The sequence below is a fragment of the Boleophthalmus pectinirostris genome, unplaced genomic scaffold (assembly GCF_026225935.1).
Source record: "Boleophthalmus pectinirostris isolate CB_2022bp ecotype Guang Dong unplaced genomic scaffold, ASM2622593v1 HiC_scaffold_10, whole genome shotgun sequence".
NCBI classification, from domain to species: domain Eukaryota; kingdom Metazoa; phylum Chordata; class Actinopteri; order Gobiiformes; family Gobiidae; genus Boleophthalmus; species Boleophthalmus pectinirostris.
The window spans coordinates 14083700-14109377 of record NW_026570971.1 but is presented as its reverse complement, the minus strand read 5'-3'; the positions used below and the strand labels follow the sequence as shown (position 1 = coordinate 14109377).

General features: G+C 38.7%; 1 protein-coding gene across 2 annotated transcripts in view; it reads right to left on the bottom strand.

Annotated features, from left to right (window-relative positions):
• The window catches only part of LOC110155432 (protein delta homolog 1), a 32382-nt gene extending 7160 nt beyond the window's left edge, over positions 1 to 25222 (bottom strand). Inside the window, exons 1-5 of one of the 2 annotated variants that reach the window (XM_055158240.1) lie at positions 25095 to 25222; positions 24696 to 24772; positions 24505 to 24568; positions 23099 to 23229; positions 14982 to 15123 (exon numbers count right to left, since the gene is read on the bottom strand). In XM_055158240.1, coding sequence (XP_055014215.1) covers positions 14982 to 15123; positions 23099 to 23229; positions 24505 to 24568; positions 24696 to 24762 — 404 coding nt within the window. In that variant the 5' untranslated portion in view covers positions 24763 to 24772; positions 25095 to 25222. The other variant, XM_055158236.1, reaches the window with a different exon arrangement.
• Between the last annotated feature and the right edge of the window lie 456 nt (positions 25223 to 25678).

Below are 25678 nucleotides of genomic sequence, written 5' to 3'. Positions count from 1 at the left end.
ATCGGGACAGAAAAAGCTGGATCGGTGCATCCCTAATTTGCAGCTTTTTGGTCTAAAACTAAGGCTACATCCACACAACAACACACAACCTGGATTTTTTATTTATTTATTTTTTTGGAGGTTGAAAAAAATGGGCATCCAAATTTATGTGAGAACAATGTAATACATATGCCACACCTTTATGTGGTGCTGTTACCAGTGATAATAATATTTAATAATACTAATAATGCAGATCTCATCATCGTTTTTTTAAACTTTAAGGTCATTTAGCCTATTTTAGATGTATCTCAGAAATAAAGCCATTTTGTTTGGCAAAAGTTGAACATAAGTTTTCGCTTTTAGCCATAAGATTTGGATGAGAATTATTAGAATAACTTAGTCTCAAAATCCAACAGTTTAATTACCAGTGCATAATCTTTGTTACTGATCCGTGTGTGTAATCTGTGTGGAGCGTGTTGTTAGCATTAGCGTTAGCAGCATGTCTTGGTTGCTGGGTGACGGGAGCAGCTCTGTGGGCTACACCTGTCACATTTCGCCAACAGCCATGCGGTCCGCGGAACTAGTTCGAGGGCAGCAGCCTTCACTGCCTTCGAAGGACCCAGGCGATGACGGGGTCTCAACATCATCGTTTTCCAAAAGCTGCAGTTTACTTGTCCACACGACAACGCAACGCCAGCGTTCTCAGATTTCTCCACTCTGGGATCAGTTTTCAAAAAACACTGTTTTCGCCCACCCAAATAAAAACACCGGCTCTGTGTGGATGAAAGGCCAAAACGAATAAAATCTTCACAGTTTTCAACCCAAAAAATATTGTCGTAAATCTATATATATAATATATATATATATATATATATATATATATATATATATATATATATATATATATATATATATATATACACACACACACACACACACACACACAATTAAAAGTGCATTATGTGACTTTTCCTGGTCTGCCACCCGCTTTTCTCCATAGAGATGTTATTGCTTTCCATAGTATGACATTGGAATTTGATCAATTACAGATGTTAAAAAGATGCCTACAATATCATGCATCATTCATCATTCTTAATTGGGATGGACTCATCCCTCCACAGATCTGACCTGTAGCTTTGCCTGGTTCTGCTCGTCTTCATGGAGATAAATAGGTTTGAGTCCATACTGTAGAATTCATCAATCTCCATGGTGACCTGTGTAGGACCCTTCACTAGAAAAGTTGCACAGTGCGCCTTTAATACTAGAATTGTTTAAAGTACAGAATCCAGGCATGGCATTTTGACAGCCCAAAGAAATACCCAGTTTATGCTAGAAATAAAATATACAGTCAACAGCAGGGGAAATCAGGCCATTTTGGAGAAACTCAGTTCCCAGCGTGGTCTGAAAATCTGCAAACATCACACTGTTATTTGAGTGGAGCCTGACTGCAGTGAGGCCAGTACTCTGCTCTGTCACTGCTCAATGGTAGCGCCGAAAAAACAGGAGGTGAGTACAAGACTGCAAAATAAATCGCAAGTCAATATATCTCAATAACAAGTCTCCATCTGACAAAAAAGCACTGCTTTTGAAAAAGAACTACGTGAATAAATATTAAAAGGCCCATATTAAGTTTCAAAGTTTTTTCCTCATTAAAAAGTGCACTGTGTAACTTTTCTGGTCTGTCACTTGCTTGTCTCTATGGAGATTTTACTGCTTTGCCTGGAATATTGCCCAGTATAACATTAAACTTCAGCATTTATTTTGTTATGAGTCTTTCAATTGAAAAACTACAAATCATGCATTCCTACTGTTACCCGGGTCACCTCTTCACAGATCTGACCTGTAACTTGGCCTGATGAAATCCATCTCCATGGAAATAAATAGGGCCAGGTCGCAGGTAAATAAATAAGTTTGTTATATTGTAGTAGAATATTCCAGCCCAAAGCTATAACACCACCACAAAAGAAGGTGATGGATAGCCAGGCTGGTGCCAACTAGTGCCTCTGCTCAATTTAATTTCTCTCCAGCGACTAGTCAGGAATCGGAATACACTAGATCAGACATGCCAAACTCAGGCCTGGGAGCTGAATTTGGCCCATGATATAATTATATTTGGCCCGCGTGATCATATCAAATATGTATTAGAGCTGCCCGCTGGCTACATGCAGATGTTGTTAACATTTTTCAATAAATATTTAGTTTGGCTCTCGACTTAGTCCCAGTTTTTAATTTTGGCCTTCTGTGAATTTGAGTTTGACAACCCTGACCCTGAAGGTTCTTAAAAACCCCAGAAGTGCAAGTTCGGGCACCAACCAATCAGCAAAGAACCAGACATTCTGTGTTGGCAACGATTCCCGAGATCGAGGATTTAAAGCCGGAACAAAGAGAATGTTTGGTGAATTTTATCAAGGGGAAAGACGTTATTGCTCTTCTTCCCACAGGATTTGGGAAAAGCTTAATATACCAGTTAGTTCCGTTAGCAGTGCAGTACATACGTCACGGCCAAATAGCAACGATTGGTTAAATGAAATGAAGTACCTGCCTACTGTTGAGCAAACGCTGCGAGATCAGACGGTTTCTACGAAGTGAAACCGTCTAAGTAATGGACCCTCTACCAGTAAAGTTACACAATGCACCTTTAAAGCATACCTGGAACTGTGTCAATTCTCAAACTGAAAACACTCTGTTCTGCCTTGTGATATCATTGAGTGGCAATACAGGAAGTGCTCCACTGTGTTTTTAAACTCCATACACCTAGAAACTAACTTAATAACTTCAGCATTGGATAAACCCAAATTTGAAACTCCAGCCAGTCTTGTTGAAATGTCTTCGCTTCTACGTACACCAGAAGATCTTATTGTAGCCTTTCTTTAGGTATTTCAAAAAGGTAAAAACTGAAATATTTTTAGAGAGGGCAACAATTTGTTAAATGTACACTACAAATACCTGATAATGCAGGATTATTCAAACGTGTGAATGAAAGAAAACACAACAGGTATGTTTTTGAGAAGGAAACAACATTGTAACATGGCTAAAATTTCACTAATTTTTGCATAAGATTAGGACCTTGCCTTGATTTAGTCCTAGTTTTTGACTAGTAAATAAAAGCATGTAATTTTTTTGTTTTATTCTAACAGTAATTATTGCCCCAAAAAGTATATCGAAATACTGCTAAAATGCAAAAATACCAATGCCATAGTTCTTAACAGCCATATCATATATCGCAAAAGTGTCCAATATGCCCTCGTACACCGTAGGATACAAGGAAGCACAAACACGATCCGTCTGTATTGGTGTGAAGTGAGGAATGCCATTTAGCTCCAGGTTAATGTCAACTTTGCATTTTGCCGCTACCATCAATAGTTTACACTGTACATTTGAATTATGCACAAAATGAGTTTGTCGTGATGAAGCAGGTGCTCTGTCTGAAATGTCAGATAATGGCGTGAAATCAGGAGCTGCACTAAAACTGCTCCAGGCTTTTCCAGGCAGACGGATAAAACTGATTAGATTGGCATTCCCTGTCGATTCATTTGATAACAGCATTTTGAATCAAGCAAAAAATGGAGATGCTAGATGTCAGTTTAGGATAATGCTAATTTAGGTTTGACATTTTTCTTTAAAATGTGTGCGTGTGAGTTTTTTTTTTTTTTGTCTGAACTAGCGTAAGACCATGAGTCAACAGTAAAGACACATTTTTAATATTGAAAACTACATTCTATATTATGAAAGAAGGTCAGTTATTATTTTGGTGTCAGGATTTCCCTTTAATACTGAAATAAGGCTTTATGGACCAAGTTTGAGTTGCCAATATTGGCGCCGATACTGAAACATTTGCTGGATTGCACATCAACTAATAATCATTTCAGTCGATATCCTGGTTAGACATATAAAAACTGATGTAATAAAACTATTTACTGGTTGTCGTCAGCCCAGAAAGTAAAAGTACAAAGTTCAGTAACAGCCACAGAACACATTTGGATCAGTTTTGTCTTATTTTATTTTTGTTTTACGGAAATAAATGCACTGGTATCGGTTGATATCGGGTATATGCTGATACTTAAAGCCATAGTTTCGGAATCTGTATCTGAACTTAAAAAGCTACTCTTGTAACTTGTAAATAACAACTAACACGCCAAACTTGCGTAGCTACATCATCACAAATTTTTTGGGGTGTAACGATATCCAAGTCTCACGATACAATATCGTCACGGTTAGGGATGTAACAATAAACAAAATATTGTAATATTGTATAGTTTTCACAACAATATCGTGGACCATCACAATATATCAAATTACAAGATAGAGGGAACTACATAAACCATGATCCTTTGCTCCATTTCAGTGTAGACTTCAAGAAGAAATAACAGTTCTAAGCACTTTTAGTCTCCACAAAATATTGCAATAAATATTGTACCGCATGATGTATATCGTGAAAACAGAGAGATTTGGATATTGTTACGTCTCTAATCGTGAGCCTCCCCACCATATCATGAACTTTCCCACGATATCGCAATAAATATCGATATTGTATCATGAGACTTGGATACTGTCACACCCATAGTCACGGTATGAACCTCACGGAACGATGCTTATTGCAATATCCTGGGAAAGCTCACAATATGGCGGGGAGGCTCACGATTAGGGATGTAACAATATCCAAATCTCTCAGTACGATATTTATTATTATGAATGTGCTGCTTTTTCTTCTTAAAATGCCTTGACAAGACTTAATCCAAAGAACTAAGACTTAAAAGTCTTAGTCTGCACTGAAATGGAGCAAAGGATCATGGTCTATGTAGTTCTGTCATTTTTTGAGCTATTGATGCACCAAAACTCTTAATTTAAGCAGAGACTTGTAATTTGATATATTGTGATGGTCCACGATATTATTGTGAGAACTTTGATGATACGATATCACGATATTCCCGTTATTCTTACAACCCTACAACCTTCTGTTACCTCGTGTATGGGCCATGTAAGAAGCTATACTTAATCAAATCACTGCATTGATTTCATCTCAACTAGCGTACGTATTGACATGTCCTATGTGTGGCAATGGGGAATCTGTACTGAGATGAAGGACATAAACATGCTTCCTCAGACACCCACGCAGCATTGATCAGCCCAGTGTCCACACTTCAGCGCCCTGACCAAACGCCTGGATTAAAATGATCAATATCCCTAATAGCAAACAGTGTAATTATAGCATCCTGTAGCATCTGGATCACTAGTAAGCCCTTCATATGTGCACGTCTTCTTCTAATGAGCCCTGATCCTGCCTCGAAAGAACATATGTACATAAGATAGTGTTGACACAATAATAAAATGTCAACTTTATCTTGATAGTAAACAACAGACTCGATACTCAATACAGTTTCCTATCATAATAAAAACACTATTTAGACAGTGCAATGTGATGTTCAACATTAAATTGTAGTACTTTCCTTTATATTACCATGTGGTCTTATATCTGTGTAATCCCTCAGTGGGCCAGGTAGGTTCCATAGGTCCATGGGCATATGCTAGTTTATGTGCTCTTATACTTGTTCTGATACAGATCAAGATCATTCTAAAGCAATTCAGGAAAGGTTCATTTCTGTGCTGTTGACAGGGGTGTAGTGAGCGTGGTGGGGCGTGAAAACAACCTGGACAGGCTCATGAGTGATACTGGAGATATCACTGTCCTACAGTGACCTACGACATGAGGGAGTAGGACTGAGCCAGGACCGATCCCAGGACCAATCCCAGGACCGATCCCAGGACTAAAACTGAACTGAACCAGGACTGAGTGTCAGGACATCCCCGGAGGAGCCCCTATGTAGAACATTGGGTGACTGAAGATGAAAGGACTGGGGCAGAGCTCCACGTCGAGAGGCTAAACGCAGCCGTGGCCCGATCGCACTTTATGGACATCCTGCTCCTTGGGCTTGGGGTTCTCCTTCTCTCTGTCAAATCTAAAATTAGTCCTGGTTTAGTACTGGATTAGACCTGGTTTAGACCTGGTTTAGTCCTATAATTCATGTTCTGTAGGTGATTATGAATGGCAATAATGTTAATAACATGATTCCATATCATTTTGAGTAAAAAAAACAGTTTTTTATGGTATATATGCTCTTATATATACTCTATATACTTATATATACTCTCAAATATACTCTATATACTCTTTATACACTATTTTCTGATCTATTTTATAATGTTTTTTCCTAATCACAAATATACCTGGAGTTGTATTCCACACATTTACCACACAAACCGTGCATATTTAGGCTGAGTTCTTCCCTCAAACAGAAAACACTCTGTTCCACCTTGTGATGTCATGTGATTATGACAGGAAGTGTGCCACCGCTTAATATCTGATTAGTATCCGATTTTCAACAACCCTAGTACTTAGGGCTGCATGATATCTCACAAAAGCGTTGATATTTACTGACGCTAGAGCAAACAGTGTAACTGCAGTGTCCCACAGCACCAACAGCACTGGCAGGCTCTTCATATCTGCCCCTCTTCTCTGGACTCACCACAGCGTCTGAGTAATGAGCCCTGATCCTGGCCTTTATTGGATATGAATTCCCAAGACGTGTGACCAGGCTCCCGTCCTTCCATTGTTCACGTTGTAATTACACTTCTAAAAAGCACAAGACTAGAGCTGCCAATTATTTGACACTCAGCTATATATGCTATTGGATTTCAAGCAATTCTTTTCAAGAGGATTACGAGCTCCCTGGCAGTACAAACAGACTCAGGTTTGAAAGTGAAGGGCCGTGTCAGCTGGTCGAGTCCCTGGAGTGATTTTTATACATTTATGTGCAGAGGGAGGATTTGCGCGCAGATCCCTCCTGTCCGTCAAGCAGCTCTGCGGAGATGTGAGAGGAAAGTCAAGGGTTTAAATAAATTTGCAGTTTTCTCGGAGTGGACATCTTATGCATTCTTGTGGCTTTAATTGGGTTTTTTATCAAGTTTTCTATCACCTTGGTAAAAGTACGTCTTGCTTTCAAACTTAAAATTTGGAAAATACACTTCAACTACACCTCAGTCTCCATTGCGGTATACAGCTGTTGGAGTGGCCTCTGTTGTCAGCTGTAGGAATGGATGTAAAATATTAATAAATGAAGTCCTTGTGAAACGTGATTGGTTTGCTAACACAATATGATCACAGAACTGCTCAAAACCAGCCTGGTGATGGTGCATGAGCTTAAAAATGTTTGATCTATGATGTAACAATCTAGGAAAGTTTAAAACCTAAGCGCTTGGCAAAGGTGACTCATACAGGATTATGATTCAAAGCTCAAAAAAGTCAATTTTGATACGATATTAATAATATTAAGGCTATAGATATATACTGTATACTGTATTTAAAGGTCCTATATTAAACAGTAGTGACTCTTTCGAGCTCTTAGTCATGTTATAATACTGATATCTCTTCAAAAACAAACCTGGAGTGTTTTGTTTCATTTGTACATGTTTGAGTAACCCTTAATCATTAGTCTGTCTACATTTCCAAAGCTCAAATGCTCTGTTCCATCTTGTCATGTCATGAAACTTTTCTAAATTGACAACTACCTTTTACCTTCAGTTCAGAGACTGGAAATTCCAGGTCTGAAAATAATCCAAATGCTTTTAGGTATGTAAATGTATGCAGTAAAAACAACAACAACAACAACAACAACAATGGAGCTCTTCTTGTATTACCACATGTCTTCACAAGGTGGAACAGAGTATTTTCCATTTGAGAGAAAAAAATCAGCCCAAATATGTGGTCTCTGTGTTAAAAATGTCTGAATGAAACAAGACACAATTCCAGGTATGTTTTTGATCAGGAAACATCAGTATAACAGATTAGAAGACAGCCAAATATGGGCTCTTTAAAAGTTTTCATTTAAAGCTACAGACTTGGTCAGGACTAGTAAGGCTGGCGCCACCTAGTGCTTCCACTCAATTTCATTTCTCTCCAGTGACTAGGTCAGGAACAGTGTTGGGAGTAACGCGTTATAAAAGTAACGAATTACAGTAATGCATTACTTTTTGCTGTAACGCAGTAATGTAAGGCATTACAGGGGGAAAAATAGTAATATTTTACTCGGTACAAATGTGAGTAACGCGCGTTACAATGTTTTTTTAACCTGGATTGAAGTGGTGGGTTTTTCTTCATACAAATTCGCTAAAATCACCTCGATATCAGCAGCGGTGAAACGCCGGAGACGCGCCCTCGTAGACCTTCAGGTAACCGCGGGCGAAAGGACTGACAAAGAACTCCACGCTGTTTAGACCTGGTTTAGACCTGGGTCAGTTCTGGTTTAGACCTGGTTTACACTCGTCCATCCCTCTATCGCAGTTCACTTTTCGCGGTCTCGCTGTTTCGCAGATTTTTATTTATTTTTTATTTTTTGTGCAATTTTGCATGCCCTTTTTTTTTTTTTTTTTTTTTTTTTTTACATTGTATGAATGTGTATTGCGTTCCTCCCGCTGCGTCCTGACTGGCCAAGTGACTCCTGTCTCCTGTACAGTACAGTACAGAATGTGTTCAGCTGCCAAATTTAAATACATGTTCAATCTCTAGCAGTGTGATTCTGAAGTGCTGTACGGTTGCAAGTTTTCTCCCCGACGAAACCCACAACGTCGACAAAATGTTCTGCACCGACAAAGGCTCCTGCGCTCGCACCCAAAAGGCAGAGGAAGATGCAAACCATCACACAAAAAGTTGGACTTCTGGACACGCTGAAGGAAGGTAGAAGTTACGCGCTGTAACAGACTCTTGCACCGGCTCGGGTACCTGCAAATAGTTGCTGAAATCAGGGCCGCGAGCCTGAGCAGCAGGGTCCATAAAGAGCGATCAGATGACAGCCGCTCTTACTTCCATGAGGTGCGGAGCAAAGCCAGTCCTTTCTCCTGCGGTCACCTTCGAGCCCGTCCCTACAGTGAGTCCTGTTTTAGTCCTAGTTCAGTTTTGGTTTAGTCCTGGTTCAGCTCTGGTTTAGTCCTGGTTTAGACCTGGTTTAGTCCATATACAGCGCAAAAGTTATTTTGGTGAGAGTAACTTAAAGTAATGCAATAGTAATGTAATGCCTTACATTTTAAATGCAGTAATATTGTAATGTAACGAATTACTTTGAAATGACAGTAATAGGTAATAAATAACGCATTACAGTTTCAAAGTAACTTGCCCAACAGTGGTCAGGAATCAGAATACACTAGACAGTTTGCAAGAACCTTGGAATTTGTAGACTGTGCACCGGCCAATCAGCGAAGAGCTGTGAAGCCATGACTGGGTCCTTTTTGTGGTACAGCACAACAGTAAACAAAGCGGTCAAGATGGATGTAGACGAACACATACATCCTGTGTTGGCAACGATTCCCGAGATCGAGGATTTAAAGGCGGAACAAAGAAAATGTTTGGTGAATTTTATCAAGGGGAAAGACGTTACTGTCCTTCCTGCAGGATTTGGCACATTACATACGTCACGACCAAATAGCAGCGGTTGGTTAAATTAAAAAAAAAGTACCTGCCTACCGTCGAGCGAATGAATCCTAATGCTGCGAGATCAGACAGTTTCCATGAAGTGAAACCGGCTAGGTCAGGAGTACCTCAGCTGTAGGTTTTTTACCCAAACATCAATGCACTGGGAGACAGCCAAAAAGGAAAATGTTATGTACCTTTTTGCACAAGTAAAGTATTTTCTGTAATATTGCATTTACAGCATTGCATTAGAAGATTGGCTTACAGTTCTGTGCCTATGCCAGTGCGATTTTAAAGGGGAGTTCTTGACGTAATGTAACCTGCCTGGACCAGTGCTATCTCCTCACAGATGAAGATGGATTAGGCCTGGCTGGAAATGGGTCACCTCTGACAAATGGCACGAGAGCAAAGACTCCAATTGGCTCAAACTGAATGGAATCTTGTTTGCTTTGATGGTAATGTTAGAGTTGAAACTAAAGAGCTGCCCGTTTTCATCAATCAAAAACAGACCATTACGTTACTTCAAATGTGCTCTGGGTTTTGAACAGTAAGGCTGAATGATTTGGGAGAAATACTGAATAGTGATTGTGTTTTGATTTACGATTTATGTTTTAATTAAGGCTGTAGTCGACTATGAATAAAAAGCCTTGTGAACCAATTAGTATGCAAAAAACTCAAAACAACAGACCATCTAAAAAAAATGGATTATCACAAAAACATCAATATTAAATCAGTATTTTTCTCATTTCAGAAAGTTTAATGTTCTAATTTTCTGAGACACAGAAATTTGTAAGCCATAATCATCAAAATGTCAAGAAATAAAGGCTTGAAAGCTTCACTCTTTGTGTCATGAATCTATGCGGGTTTCACTTTCTGAATTAAGTGACAAAAAATAGTGAACTTTTTCATGATATTTAAATTTTTTGGGATGGTCTGTATCATGATCTGACCATGTACCTGACCCAAACTCCACTCTCAAGATTACAATTGCACTCGAGTTCATTCAAAAACAACTATTTACACAGAAATGTACTAGCACACTCTGTATTTATAAGTAAAAAACAGATTAAACTCATAAATCATCAGTGAACACACACCATACATTCTCCTATCTGCTATTGTTCCATATAAACTCTTAAATTCTAAATAATATGATTAGGGATGCACCAATGCTGATACTGGTATTGAATATCAGCTGTATGGGATTTCGGCTCCAAAATATCGGTTCTGTCAATATCATGGTTGGACATATAAATCGATGTAATCAAACTTTTTACTGTTTGTTGTATCAGAAAGATTCAGAGTCCTTGAACTTTTATTTTTACCAAGTTGTTGAGGGATAAAGAACAGCTACACAACACACTTTGTCATTCGTGGACAAGGAAAATAAAGTCATTTTTTAGTGCCTGCACTGGTATCGGTTGCTATAGAGTAGTAGTAGGAGTAGAGTCAGTTCACATTTTAAACATCGTCCTGGAGAATTGACAAAAAGACTGAAAAATGAACTGACAAACTAATACGAGAATCCATTTCAAGTTTGTACAGATCTGAACAACAGGGTTAGCAGCTTTTACACAGAATAAGACAGGAGATGGTGTTGTTTGTGGAGGAAATTCAGGTCCTTAAAAAGCTGCAGCCTTTGCGATTTGCTAATTGTGTCCATTCAAATTGCAATTTCAATTAATCTCGCTCACTATAGTTCTACTCCATTTTGACTGAAAGCATTTTGTACCATTACTAACTCAAAACTAGAAGAATTCTTTTAGCAAAGCAATAACGGAAAAGTCCCAACACAGCTCGTTATCCTGGCCCTACAGAGCTCATCTCAAATATCTGATATGCAGGTTTGTTGTGTGTGCCAGCTTTATGGACACTACCGGGGGAAGAGGAAAATTTCTCATAAAATGTTACAAGCTGCTAGACTTAAAACTATGTAGATGTTGTGTGGATGGAGAGAGTCATGTCTGTGCAAACTAAACAGGGAGAGAAACATGTCCACCAATACTCAAGCTCTGCCTAATCTGCTCTTTGTTCAGCTTTGTTCAGAGAATTCTAATTTCAAAGGCTATTTCCTATCATGCATTCTTCATACACTGACCCAAGTTTAAGCAGAACCTACACACATTAACCTTTTCAGTCCAATGAGGTTCATTTGGTCTTCTGATTTTCTGGTTTTCATAGCCAGGCTGGCACCACCTAGTTCCTCCATTCAATTTCATTTCTCTCCAGTGACTAGATCAGGAATCAGAATATATTAGATGGTTTGCAAGAACCTCGGAAGTGCAAGTTCGGGCACCAGCCAATCAGCGAAAAGCCATACATTCTGTGTTGGCAACAATTCCCGAGATCAAGGATTTAAAGCCGGAACAAAGAGAATGTTTGGTGAATTTTATCAAGGGGAAAGACGATATTGCCCTTCTTCCTACAGAATTTGGGAAAAGCTTAATATATCAGTTAGCCCCGTTAGCAGCACATTACATGCGACCAAATAGCAGCAATTGATTAAATGAACAAAAGTACCCGAATATCGTCGAGCAAATTCTAATGCTGCGAGGTCAGACAGTTTCTATGAAGTGAAACCTCTAATGAATCAGGCTACTGTTTTCATACCTGACAGTTCTGACTGCTCACTTGCCCTCTTCCTCAGAGTGGTGACGTGATGTTGCTGTGACGTGTCCAGTCAGCTCCATCTCCAGTCTGACTTCTTCAGGACAATATCCCAGGTGTGTGAGACTAAAAAGCCCCCTCTTCCCAGTTTATAGTCCCGTGTGCCTGTATCCGTATTTCAATTGCCTCTTTAATCCAGCGTCCTGAAAAAGTCAGACTGCAGATGGCGCTGTCATCCTGCATCATCTGATAGGAAGACAGCACCAAAACCTGTATAAATCAGCTGACCAGACACGTCACAGCAACATCACGTGAGCACTCTGAGGAAGAGCGCTAGTGAGCAGTCGAAACTGTCAGGTATAAAAACAAACTCTTGGTCTGAAAAAAGAACCTAATAACATAAATGAACCTTTTCAGTTCTATTGAAGGTCCTGTATTACACAAAGTGGGTCTTGTGAGCCTTAAACCATGTTAGAAAGTTGTTCATTATCAAAAACATACCTGGAGTTGTGGTTCAACTTTTGGTTCATTCACACATATTTGTATAACCCTTTATTATTAGTCTGTTTACAAGCTCAACATGCTCTGCTCCACCTTGTGATGTCATGAAGTGGTAGTTTAAATTACTCTTTACCTTTAGTTCAGTAGAGATCGGCAATTCCGGGGCTGAAAAAGTCCAAATGATTCTGTAGAAGGTGTATGGAATTAAAAAACACAAGGTGAACAGAGTGTTTTCAATATGAGAGAAGAACTCAGCCTAAATATGCAGTTCGTTTGTTAAAACCTGTGTGAATGAAACAAAACACAACTCCAGGTATGTTTGTGATGACAAAACATTAAACATAGATCAGAAAGTAGCACAATATGGGACCAACAGTTTTTGAACAGTTTCACAGAAGGATTTGTTGACATCTAATTCCTAGTCTTATTATGATTGACGTTTCAAGGACTTCTTTTCTATTCACCTGAAGTGTTTTGCATTAATTGAAAAAAACATTCCTGTAGTGCTTTTTCCAACTCCAGTAAACAAACAAATCTGTTGTGATACTAGACAGATACTAGACCTTTAAACTTCACCTCAACACTATACCTCAACACAACTCATTTTAATTGTACTCTTCCCTTTCATGTTTGGGACCATTTGACTTCGAGCCAGGAACTTCAAAACAAAATCAACAACTTCCTGAACAACAAACTAGCTTTAAATTACGTGCTACAAGCCAATTTGTCACTTTCTATGAGACATACTGTTCTGGCTTGCAGCTAATGTGTAAAAACAACACAGTGAAGAGTCCCATTAACTACAACAGAGGACTACATCCACCTGAAATGACATCTTCAGGGCAACGAAAAACACCCCCATATTTTATCTGCAAACAGCTCAAATTACAGCAAACAACAGTGCAGGGGCCTTTTACGGGACGCCTCTATAAGCTGAGAGTCACTGAAGCCTGTATTGATACTTTGCAAACTGTAGGCATGCTCTGTCTGAGGTTTTGTTAGACTTTAATCTGAGCTTTATTTTAACACAGTCTGATAAGAAAGAACAATTTGTTAAAACTAGCAGTTAAATGAGGTTTTCAAACATAAAAATGACAGTCACAAGACAATCCTTTTTTTTCAGTTTTTTTGTTGAAAAACACCTAGACAAGACCATGAAAGCTCGCATTGCTAATGGGCTCCTGAAAAGGTGTTGTTTAAATCAGTTTTCATACAATCTTAAAACTTATTTGGTTCTATTTGTTAAAGGTAATTAGGGTGACCAAATTTTCCAACTAAGAAACTGAGACATCTCTGGTATGTGTTGGTTGGTAATAATAAAATTGTGACACAAGTGTGTAATTAAGGAAAATTGTCACACATTCAGCACTAATGTGAGTCAGTATAGTCACATTGTCTCTACAATTTGGTCATTTTTAAACATATTGTCTGTATTTTACCTAAACAAATGACAATTTATGCATCTCTTTACTGTTGGCAGGGATCAGATTGGTCAAAAATAGGGACACCTGGGACATTTCTTGTATAAAACCAGGACAAATCATTTGTTTTGGATCAATCTGCTGGGACAGGGGACACAGGGCTCAAAACTGGTAGCCGAATTCATCAATCAGTTTCACTTTGTGGAAACCATCTGACCTCGCAGCATAACGATTTGTTTGCTCAGTGGTGGACAGGGAACTTTTTTTATTTAACCAATCGCTGCTATTTGGTCGTGACATTTGTAATGTGCCAAATTCCTTAGGAAGAAGGGCAATAACGTCTTTCCCCTTGATAAAATTCACCAAACATTCTCTTTGTTCTGGCTTTAAATCCTCGATTTTGGGAATCGTTGCCAACACAGAACGTTTGGCTTTGTCTACATCCATCTCAACCGCTTTGTTTACTGTTGTGCTGAACCACAAAAGTGACCCAGACAACCACTTGAGTTTGACGTCATGGCTTCACAGCTCTTCACTGATGGCTGGTGCGCGGTCTACAACTTATGGGATTCTTGCAAACTGTCTAGTGTATTCTGATTCCTGACCTAGTTGCTGAAGAGAAATGAAATTGAGCGGAGGCACTAGGTGGCACCAGCCTGGCTACAAAACTGGCACTGTCCTGGGTAAATAGGGACGTCTGGTCAACCTATGCAAAACTGACTCTTTTGAGCTTTAAACTCAAAATGCTCTGCTCTACCTTCTATGTTTGAGACAAAAACTCAGCCTAAATATGTAGGGTTTGTGTGTTTAACATGTAGGAAAGCAAAACAAAACTCCAGGTATGCTTGTAATGAGGAAACAACATTATAACATAGATCAGAAACTGGAAAACCGCAGACCCTTTACTGTGTGCATTGTGTCTCCGTAGTAACTGGTGAACATCCCAATACAGAAAAAAAAAAAAAAAAAATGCATGTAGACATAGGGACACCTGTAGAAATAGGGCGTCTCACCTGTTCTCCGCACACAGGCCCTTCTTCAGGTGGCAGTAGTCCCCCGTGTATCCGTGTGGACAGACGCACAGGTAGCCCCCCTCACCTGTCTCGATGCAGGTGGCGTTGGCAGAGCAGGGGCTAGAGGAGCACAGCCGCGTATCTGTGGGATAACAAACAAACAAGTCTGGCTTAGAAATCAACTTAGTCCACATTTTATACAGGCTATGTAAATATCAATGCAGGGAGTAGAGATGTAGTGTTATGTCAAATCTGAAACGCTGGGTTTACAAAAAAGTTGGCTTACAATTTGGAATTAAAAAGGTGCTGTGTCGTCTTTTACCGTCAAAACTACAATTTCAAATAGGTGGCAGTGATTCAAAGTTATTCCACACTTACCTAGGGTCCCTATTTACCTGGGACAGTCCCAGTTTTGAGCCCTGTGTCCTCTGTCCCAGCAGATTTATCCAAAACCAGTGATTTGTCTCAGTTTTATACACAAAATATCCCAGGTGTCCCTATTTTTGACCAATTTGATCCCTGCTAACAGTAAAAAGAGGCATAAATTGTCAGTTGTTTGGGTCAAATACAGAAAAGCTGCTTAAAAAAATGACCAAAACACAAAGAAAATGCAACTATACTGAGTCACATTAGAGCTGAGTGCAAAACAATTTTCCTTAATTACGCACTCGTTTCACAGTTTTATTATTACCAACCAACACAAACCAGGGATGTCCCAACTTTCAGAGACCAGAGCAGTGTTTTGCCATGACAGTAAAGCTAACAACATCTAGCATGCTAACGTGCACTTCCTGATTATAGAACAGTTAAGGCTTTATAATTGGATGCAGACAGTATGAGGCAGACACATTTTGACCTCAAGAGCTGCTTATGCAATATGTCTGCATTGAGATAAGACAGATTTTGCTCATATAAGCGGGAAAGTCAGATATAGAGCCTTTAACCTTCATTTTTTTAAATTACAGACTGCGTAAAGTCAAGGAGCAGAACTGAGTATTGATTTAGCATTATGTAATATATGAAACGCTGGATTTACTGCTTCGAGAAAAAAAGTTCTACCACTATTTGAACTTAAAGGATAACGCATTCAGAAAGCAAACTTGTTCTGTTGATTCTATAGAAAATGTTGAATTGAAATGTGTGGCATAAAAGCTGTTTATGTTTACATGATTTTGGTTCAAGATCAGCAGAGAGCAAAAGAAAAAATGAGCGTCTCAGGTCCCATCCACACTAGTATGTATTTGAGTCGTTTTTGTTGCAGATGCAGTGTTCGTTCACACCAATCCGATGGAAAACGGCTCCAGAAACTGAACAATTTGGTGCTGCCAGCTCCCACGAACTCATCTGAGTACAGATCTGATCCGTGCGGATGCCTGAACGGTGATACGCTGATGTATGAGCTATAGTTGCCGTCCTTATTGGACCATGTCACTGTGATTTGCGCCTTCCTGATTCTCTGGGTTCGTGACATTGGTCATGTGATGTTATTGTGGAAAACAGTTCAAACAAACCAGAGACAAACAGGAAACAGCTAGAACTACTTGCACAGAACAAACTCACCATTAGCAGAACACCCCTCTGTCACAGAAAGAATACATATATCCCACTGAGTCGTGTCCTTTAGTCTGACAGAAGCTGACCCGCGCACAAGGAGTTGTGTTTTGAGTGCTCATTTTATGCAAATTAGCCATGTGGTTTTAAGTTTTGTTTCTGTAAAACATAAACAAATATGCTCAAAGCTGTGTGGATAGGGAAGGCTTGCAAACACAGAAACAACATGGTTGGAGGCAAATAGTTTCCGATACAGTGATACGGTGATTTGTTTCAGTGTAAATGTAATCTCACTTTGGATTAGTAACTGAAAAGTGCACTGTGTAACTTTTCTGGTGGAGGATCCTTCAAATGCTTGTCTCCATTGAGATGTTATTGCTTTGTGTGGAATGTTTCACAATATGGTATTAAACCTTTCTATCTTCATGGAGAGCAAACCATACCGAGTTACAGGGCAGGTCTGCGGAGAGGCGATGCCGCTCACTGTCAGAATGCATGTTTTTCTAGGTATTTTTGAGCTATAAAACAGCCTGTAACTCAATAAATATAAGGTAGAGCCGTTTCTTAGTGTGGAACATTCCAGGCAGAGCAATGACATTTCCATAGAAACAAGCAGGTGACAGACCCCAACCAAAAAGTTACATAGTGAACCTTTAAAGGAGCCGCCAGATCTGTGGAGAGGCAATCCCACTCACAATAAGAATAAATCTTTAGCAAAACCGACGCCTCATTAGAGCCTGCGTTTCAACAGTACAGTGAGCCTTCCCACACTGTCACTATAAATACCCTTAGACCTGAGTACAGAGGAGCTAGAAAAGAGTTCCCTTGTACTGCAGACAGACAGAGGACAGTGTACAGGAGGGAGGTCAAACTGTCACCAGTCAAACCATGTATTTTACTCTGTTCTACCATCCAATTCTCCAGGCACGGATTACTTTTAAGACAAAGTTTTCTCACTAACGAGAGGTTTTAAATTTAAACCATTGTAAGATATTGACCTTGAGTTCAACCTGCAGAACTCAAATAGCTTCTAAATTAGAGGTACAATATCGTTTGGGTTTAAGCACTGGTTTTTAACTAAATGTACTGGCTTGAGTTGCATTTTAGTTAAAGGTGCAACTTTACCGGTGGAAAATCTGTCAAATGCTTTTCTCCATGGAGATGTTATTGACTGGAATGTTTCACAGTATAGCATTAAAGCTTTCTATCTTCATGTAGATCAAACTAGACCAAGTTGGAGGTCAGATCTGTGGAGAGGCGACTCCGCTCACAGTCAGAATGTCTGTTTTTCTAGGTATTTTTGAGCTGTAAAAATAACATGTAATTGAATAAATATAAGGTAGAGCGGCAGAGGTGGAGACTTACAAGTCGTGACTTGGACTTGAGTCAGACTTGAGTCACTATTTTTAGGACTTGAGACTTGACTTGACTAGACTTGGGACTCGACTTGAACTTGAAGGTCAGTGACTTGGCACTTGACTTGGACTTGAGGCCTGTGACTTGAGAAGACTTGAGAAGCACTTTTTAATCTGACTTCTTTCTATTGGGACTGTAATGATTCACTCAGATCTTGTCAAGACATTTATAAAGGAAAGATTTACATTTCTCCAACTCTTACATACTCTATAAATATTCATATATAAATATACCATGACTTTTTAAGTAAAATTTTGTTCAAAATTCATATAAATTGCAAAAATCTAAGCTATATTTGGTACTTTAATGACTTGAAATGACTTGAAGCTCAAAGAAGACGACTTGGACTTGACTTGGACTTATGAGTCAGTGACTCGAGACTCAACTTGGACTTGCCTATATTTGACTTGGGACTTGACTTGGACATGAGGTCAAAGACTTGAGACTTAGGTGAGACTTGCAAAACAACGACTTGGTCCCACATCTGCAGAGTGGTTTAATGTCATACTGTGGAACATTCCAGCTGCGAACTTATTCACAGAAAAAAGCAGGTGATGAACCCTCAACCAAAAAGTTACATAGTGCACCTTTAATTATTCATAACTCCATTTAAAAGATGGATAACAGAATAGCCGTGCACTCTCTGGAGCTGCGCAATTAAACAAACTTAAAAGTGCGATTTCAATAATTAATCTATTCTGTTACAAGAATGTTTAATACAATTAATTACCTTCTGTTCAGAGCATTTGTTCAGCTGCTTGAACCTGGACCAAAGCCACATTTCTAATCTACATCAGCTTTGAAAACAAAGTGTCTCAAAACATTCCTAATAAAAGGGATTTGCTCCCACTATGTATAAAAGTAAAAGTTTAATCTTTTTCAGTTATTTATTAAACAATCTTGGTTCTTATTTTGTTATCATCAAGTAGCCAAACAATACACTCAAATTAAAAAAATGCTATTCCAATAACTGCAATATTTTATAAGTTTGTGTGTCAATTTCTTATTCATTCACAACAGTAAGCAAAGGTTTGAACTGGCGGCCGCTTGGTTAAAGGGCAAAGATATCGTAAAACCCACTGCATGCGCCAGTGTCACCCTGAATAAAGATAATATCTATGTGTAAGAGTATTAATCAGGTAATAATGATGGGGAGAACACCGGCAGAGTGGTTAGCCCTCCTGCCTGTTACTACGGAAATGATTCACCCGAGCTTTGGAGCACTCGTACCTCTGAACACGGCTGCATTCATTATGTTAATGAGTCCTGAGGTATGCTTTTTCAGATGAAATGCAAATTGAAAATTACACGCTCACATTTACGGTGGGGCCTTGAACATTATAAAATCGATAAGAGACAAAAATAACATTTCCACTCATGATTACGGCTGGTTTTCGAACAAATACTGCATATTATCTGTAAGTATTTTATACGCCAAGATTGTCTATTTGAAACAAGTTTGCGAGAAGACTACATTAATACCTGCTATAGGACAAAAGTAAAATGCAATTATAGTTAAACGGTCATATACAACAAACAATTTCAAATGATAATTTCCATTCAATTTCAATAAATTCTTCACTAGGCCTATCACGATAACTAAATTTTGAAATGTGATCTATTTCTGAAGTAAATATAGATGATGAACAATAATATTTAAACAAATTTATGGCACTGACAGCAGATTTACAACCACAGAAACGATTCTAAATGTACTAAAGTGTTAAGAAAAAAACCCCAAGTTGCAATAAATAAAGAGTAAAATGAAGTTTTTAAATCAACCTTTTATTTAAACCAACTTAAATCTTATTATATATCCAAAAAATAACCACAAATTCCTCAGTAAAGCAAGGAAATGTACACATGATAAATACTGACCCCAAAAGTATTGTTCCAGCTTTCATATGTTGAACGATAAGTCGAGTAATTATGGGGACAGGCCTATTCTTCAGCCCTGTACTGTAAACAAGTGACGTCTGCAGCTTGGGGGTCCATAAAGGTAAAGCGTGAAATGAGATTTTGAAATTAAAGACGTGCATTATATCAAAACTGAAATCCAGAACAAAAACGATTGAATTAACGCAAATGGCTTCAACCAGACCCACCTTTACTAGAGGATCGGTTCAAATTAACTGAAGAAACTCAGAAAATGGAGCATTTGACATACGTGTTAACGCTTCAAGATGATGTTTATTACACAAGACGGAGTAAACAATCGTACCTTGATAAGATTTTGGTGTGAATTATTTCCATCATAATCCCAAGAATTCAAGTCAAAAACATATTTCTTCATGTTGTCTGCACTGAAATTAATCATGGGATATGTAGTTCTCTAGGTTTATAAGATGTTGCTGTTATAAAACCATGCATTTAAGCAAAGGAACTTGTAATTCGATATATTGTGATGCCCCACGATATTACTGTGAGCCTTTTGACAATACGATATCACTATATTTCGGTTATTGTTACTAGGGGTGTCACATTATCGCGTTAATTGCGATTAATTAATTACAGTCATATTTAGCGCGTTATGTTTTTTAATCGCGTTAATCTAATTTTTAATCTCTAACTTTACTGTTTCTGTATGAGTGTTGCTTTATTATAAAACCTGTTTTTATGTGTTGTTGGGACAACAACACACACACACACACACACACAAAAACACATTTATAATTTTTTTAATTTCGGTAATTCCACTCATTGCCGGAAACCCACACAAAACGCGCGCAGTAAGAGCGATGTAAACGTTATGTTCATGTTGGCGGCGTCAGTCACACAATGGACGAGGTCGAAGAGCCAGTAGAACAGAGGCAGCAGTGCACAGGTAAAAATGCATTCGTGTCTTGGAAATTATTCTCCCGATGTGAAATATAAAAGAAAATAACAAATATAAAATCGCCTACAACTTAAATGTCACTGGTGAAAACAACACACACAAACACACACCTTCATCATCGTCATTAACCTGAGAACGCGCGGACCACGTTTCTTTCCATAGTTACTGCTCGGACACCGACGTGCTCCCGTGAGCCTAAACCAGAACTAACGTAAAACCAGTCCAGGACTAAACCAGGACTAAACCAGGTCTAAACCAGAACTAAAACCAGAACTTAAAACCAGGACTAAAACCAGGACTAAACCAGGACTAAAACCAGGACTAAAACCAGAAACTAAAACCAGAACTAAAACCAGAAACTAAAAACCAGAACTAAAACCAGAACTAAAACCAGGTCTAAACCAGGACTAAACCAGAACTAACACCAGGACTAAAACCAGGACTAACCCATTCCAGGACTAAACTAGGACTAAAGTAGGACTAAAGCAGGTCTAAACCAGGACTAAAACAAGGACTAAAACCAGTGATCTCATATATAAAGCATTTCTCTATCAATAATATTTTTAATCTGGTTAAGGAAAGACTGGACTTTTTATTGTCTTTAAGTAGACAAAAGTTATTATGTTCAGATTTCCTCGTCTTTGCTACTTTACAGCAAACAGTTTCTAATTCATGGAGACTTGGGCTCAACAGACAATTTGGAGAGATTTGTTAAACAATAAATGACTTTATAAAGTCACTTTTTAAAATCTATATCAGTCTTTTGATCTGCCACAATAATGTAATAATGAATTTAAATGAAAATACCTCAAATTGAAGGCTTTTCTCAGCATTTTTAGGTGAGATTAAAAAGAGATTAATTAGATTAATTAATTACAGATCATAATTAATTAATCTCTAAATTTTTTTAAACGCATGACAGCACTAATTGTTACATCCCTAGTATGCGTACAATTCCAGAGTGATATTTTTCATGCAAACTTATGTAAAATTCCTAGCTCACTGTACTTGCTTTTGTTTATTATTGTGCAAAATTTTCAATAAAAAATGAGTGACAAAAAAACAATGGTGTTACGCACAATAAATCCAAGGGCAAAATCATGGCAGCGATTTCAATGCAGTGACATCTTAATAGAGGTCCGTGTAAGATGAATTATGATACAGCATCGACCTTCATACTCTTGACTTCACAGTGACTGATAGATACATGCCCAAATGAAACGCCACATCTACATTTAGCTGAGTCCTTGAGCAAGAGACAGAGGTAACTACCCACTGACCGTCTCCTATAGAAGTGACCTGATTATCCTGAACAGAGGGCGTCCTTGCCTCTGCCTCTGCCGTCTGTATGCCCCCAGTCTGCATTACAGTAAAACACCACTGCGACGAACTATAGGCTTTGGTGCGTACGCTTTAGTGCATTTTGTTTATTCTCTAATTTGGATATAATTTGGTGGGATAATACCTAACAAAGAAGTAATTGGATTGTAATTTACACACAAGAAACTTATTTTTTCTGACAGTTTAAACATTATTTCAGAAAAATAAATGTGTTTTCTTATATTTTTATTTGACAAATAATAATTTCTGTGTACAATAGAGGGATTTTGGTTTAATCTACTACACGGTTGCTAGGTAACAGTTATGGAATTCCCTAGTGTGATCCTGAAGTAAAATTTTCAACCTAATAAATGGTCAAACTGGGGAAGAAAATGTCAAATTTGTATTCAAATCTTAACTAGAAAGTGTGTTTTAGTGAAATGAGTCATCTACCCTGTCATACGCTGCTAATTCTTCAATTAAAAATGTTTCAATACCCTCTGTTACCATCAGAGGGCAGCAAACAGATAATCCAGGCATTCTCAGTGAAAAGGAAAGTCCATGTTTCTGATCAAATGCATTATTTGTCACAAATGTTAGTATATTTAACAAATGTGAACAGTTTGAATGTATTTTAAATGCTGCAATCATACATTAAGTGCCCTGTATTCAAACGAACATAAAGCATGTCTATTGTAAGATATAAAATATGAATAAGGAACCACGCAGAGATATTTACAGCAAATTGGTGACCCCCTCCCACGGTAGCCTCAATGACTCTATAAACCTCGCTTTAAAAAGTAAACATGGGGGTTCTGAATTTCAAAACGAACAAATAAAATTGATAATTGGTTTGAAAGTGAGCCCATTTGGAAACAGTCCCAAATCCACCTTGTTCTTTTAAGTTAGACTCTTCTGAACGTGTGCCAGTTCTAAGACGTGAGAATAAACCAGATAATAGTTTAGTATGATCCACTCCGTGTACCAGACTCACCTTGGTCACAGAGGCTGCCCACCCAGCCCTCCTCGCACACGCACTGCCAGGCCTTCTCGCAGGAGCCATGCACGCAGCCGGGGAACGCCACGCACCGGTCACAGTTCTCCCCCTGCCATCCGGGTTTGCACCTAAACACAAGTGGAGTGACGGTGAACTATTAATACCCCACCCACAGAGCCGAGTGGCAACAGTGCTGTCAGTGCATGCGCTCCAAGCAGGCGGTGGGGGACTGGGCTTGCTGTAGATCAGTAGGTTTTCTGTGTGTGTTTACAAGGGTTGATTCACAATTCTAGTTTTTCTCTCATAGAATTAAATGATATTTAACATGGAAACTCTATGTATCAATTTCACCTCTAAATAGGGTTGCACAATTTAAGAAAGAAATGTGATTTTTTTTTTTTTTATTTTTTTTTTAGAAAAGTATTGTGCTTGTGGTTAGATTTACAATTTATGAATACTAAAGTAAGATTCAAAAACACACCCAACATTAACATTAGCTCAAAGACTGAACTGCTGAAGTAATTAAAGAATTCCATGTATTTCAGAACATGTTTATAGAGATCTAAAAATGTGTTTGGTTTTTTTTAATATAGGATATTTTGTCATTTATAGTGGACATTCTATTACCTAAATAAATAAATAAATAAATAAATACATAGTATTTGAGATTTGATAATTGCACCTACTTAAATTGTAATGTTCTACAGACCTACTTCTAAAACACATAACACACAACAAAGAAGGGCTCCTCTGTGTTTTTAAAGTCCACAGGTGTTAAACAGACCAAGAATTCAACACTCAAATAAACACCATCTCTTGTGTCGTGTCAACAATGGCCATGCTGCTAATTCTTCAGTTAAAAATGGTTCAATACCTTCTGTTACATCAGAGGGCACCACACAGATAATTCAGGTAGTATCAGTGAAAAGGAAAGTCCATGTTTTAGCACAGTGCTCTCTGTACAAATGCATGATTAGTCACAAAGGTAGAATATTTCACAAATGTGAAAGGTCAAACGTATTTTAAAAGCTGCAATATTACATTAAGTGCCCTGTATTCAAACGAGCAGAGAACATGACTTATTGTAAGATATAAAATATGAATAAGGAACCAATTTTAAACCATCTAGAGATGTTTACAGCCAACTGGTGACCTATAGCCTCAATGACATTTATATGATCCACCTTAATGTTATCAGCCGTGAAGCCCCTTTTCACATAGCCTATTGTAAACAAAGGCAGGTTGTTTTTCTAAATTTCAGAATGAACAAAGAAAATTGATCACTGATTTGACAGTGAGCCCATTTGGAAACAGTCCCAAATCCACCTTGTCCTTTCATGTCAGACTCTTCTGAATGTGTGCCAGTTCTAAGATATGAGAATAAGCCCGCTAAATCCACGCACCTGCACTTTCCTGGCTTCTCACAAAACCCATTCTCCGTGTTGCATGCTGGGCTGCACTCCCATCCTGTAACCAGAACCCAATTTTAGTACAAGCAAAATTCACAAAAACAAATTCAACGATCAAAATAATTTTACGCAGTAGTACTACGCGTTTCATAAAGTGTGTGAAAATGTTTCCAATCTCATTTTACCTTTAGCGATGCCAGTCACGGTCAGAATAAAGACCACCGCTGCGAGGTGATGCATTGTAATTCCCATTCGCTTTATCCTGCCAAACATAAAGCGAATCAGGAGTAGAAAAAGAAAAAGAGCAGCTTCGGTCGGTCTTTGAGATTGCGCGCCGTTTCATCTACAGAGCATACATCACTTAAAAGTTGCTTTAAGGGTAGGACAATGGGTTCAAAGCCAAACGGAGCCCCATAGATGAGAGATACGGCAGCTTCCTGTGTAGCTCCTGAAGGAAAGGTAAAGGCGTCCACGCGCTGTCTCCTTTTACGCACCTGAACCGTGGTGTTCTCAGGGCATCATTACGCACAGCGGTACATCCAAAGACAAAGCAAAACAAGCACACGAAAAACCACTCGCTTTACCTATGTGGGGCCAGGTTTCCACGTGGCTATGCTCATTCTTAATTCACTCGAACCCGCGCGTCTTAAAGCGATAAATCCCTGCACGTTGTCCACAGGTGTAGCGGAGCTCGTGTCCTCCTCGCGACCGGGGGACCTGACGCTTTGGACAGGACCGCTCTGTGCACACGGTCCCAGCGCCGAAGGCTCCTCCCCCAAATGAGAGAGGCTCTGCGTGCTCCACCGACGTGACCCCTCGAGAGAACAAGAGAGATGTTAGTGGAAATCTGGAAATCTTCACGCAGAACATGAAAACGTACTGATTTTAACGTTAACTGCTCTGCAGGCTATTTTTAACAAAGAGGTATGCCAACTTTGCAAAAATAAATGGCACAGTAACGTAAGCAAAACATAATCCACAAATTCACAACACATTTTCTTCTTTCTAGCTCATTAAACTGTGTTAACTGAACCAAAAATTAGATTAGATTATCTTTAAAGGTACACCATGTAACTTTTCTTATGAAGTAGTCCAATGCGGTTCAGTTTGTGATTATTTATGTTATTAGGTTCTTTTGTCAAAATATACTGTGTTTCATTTACACTTG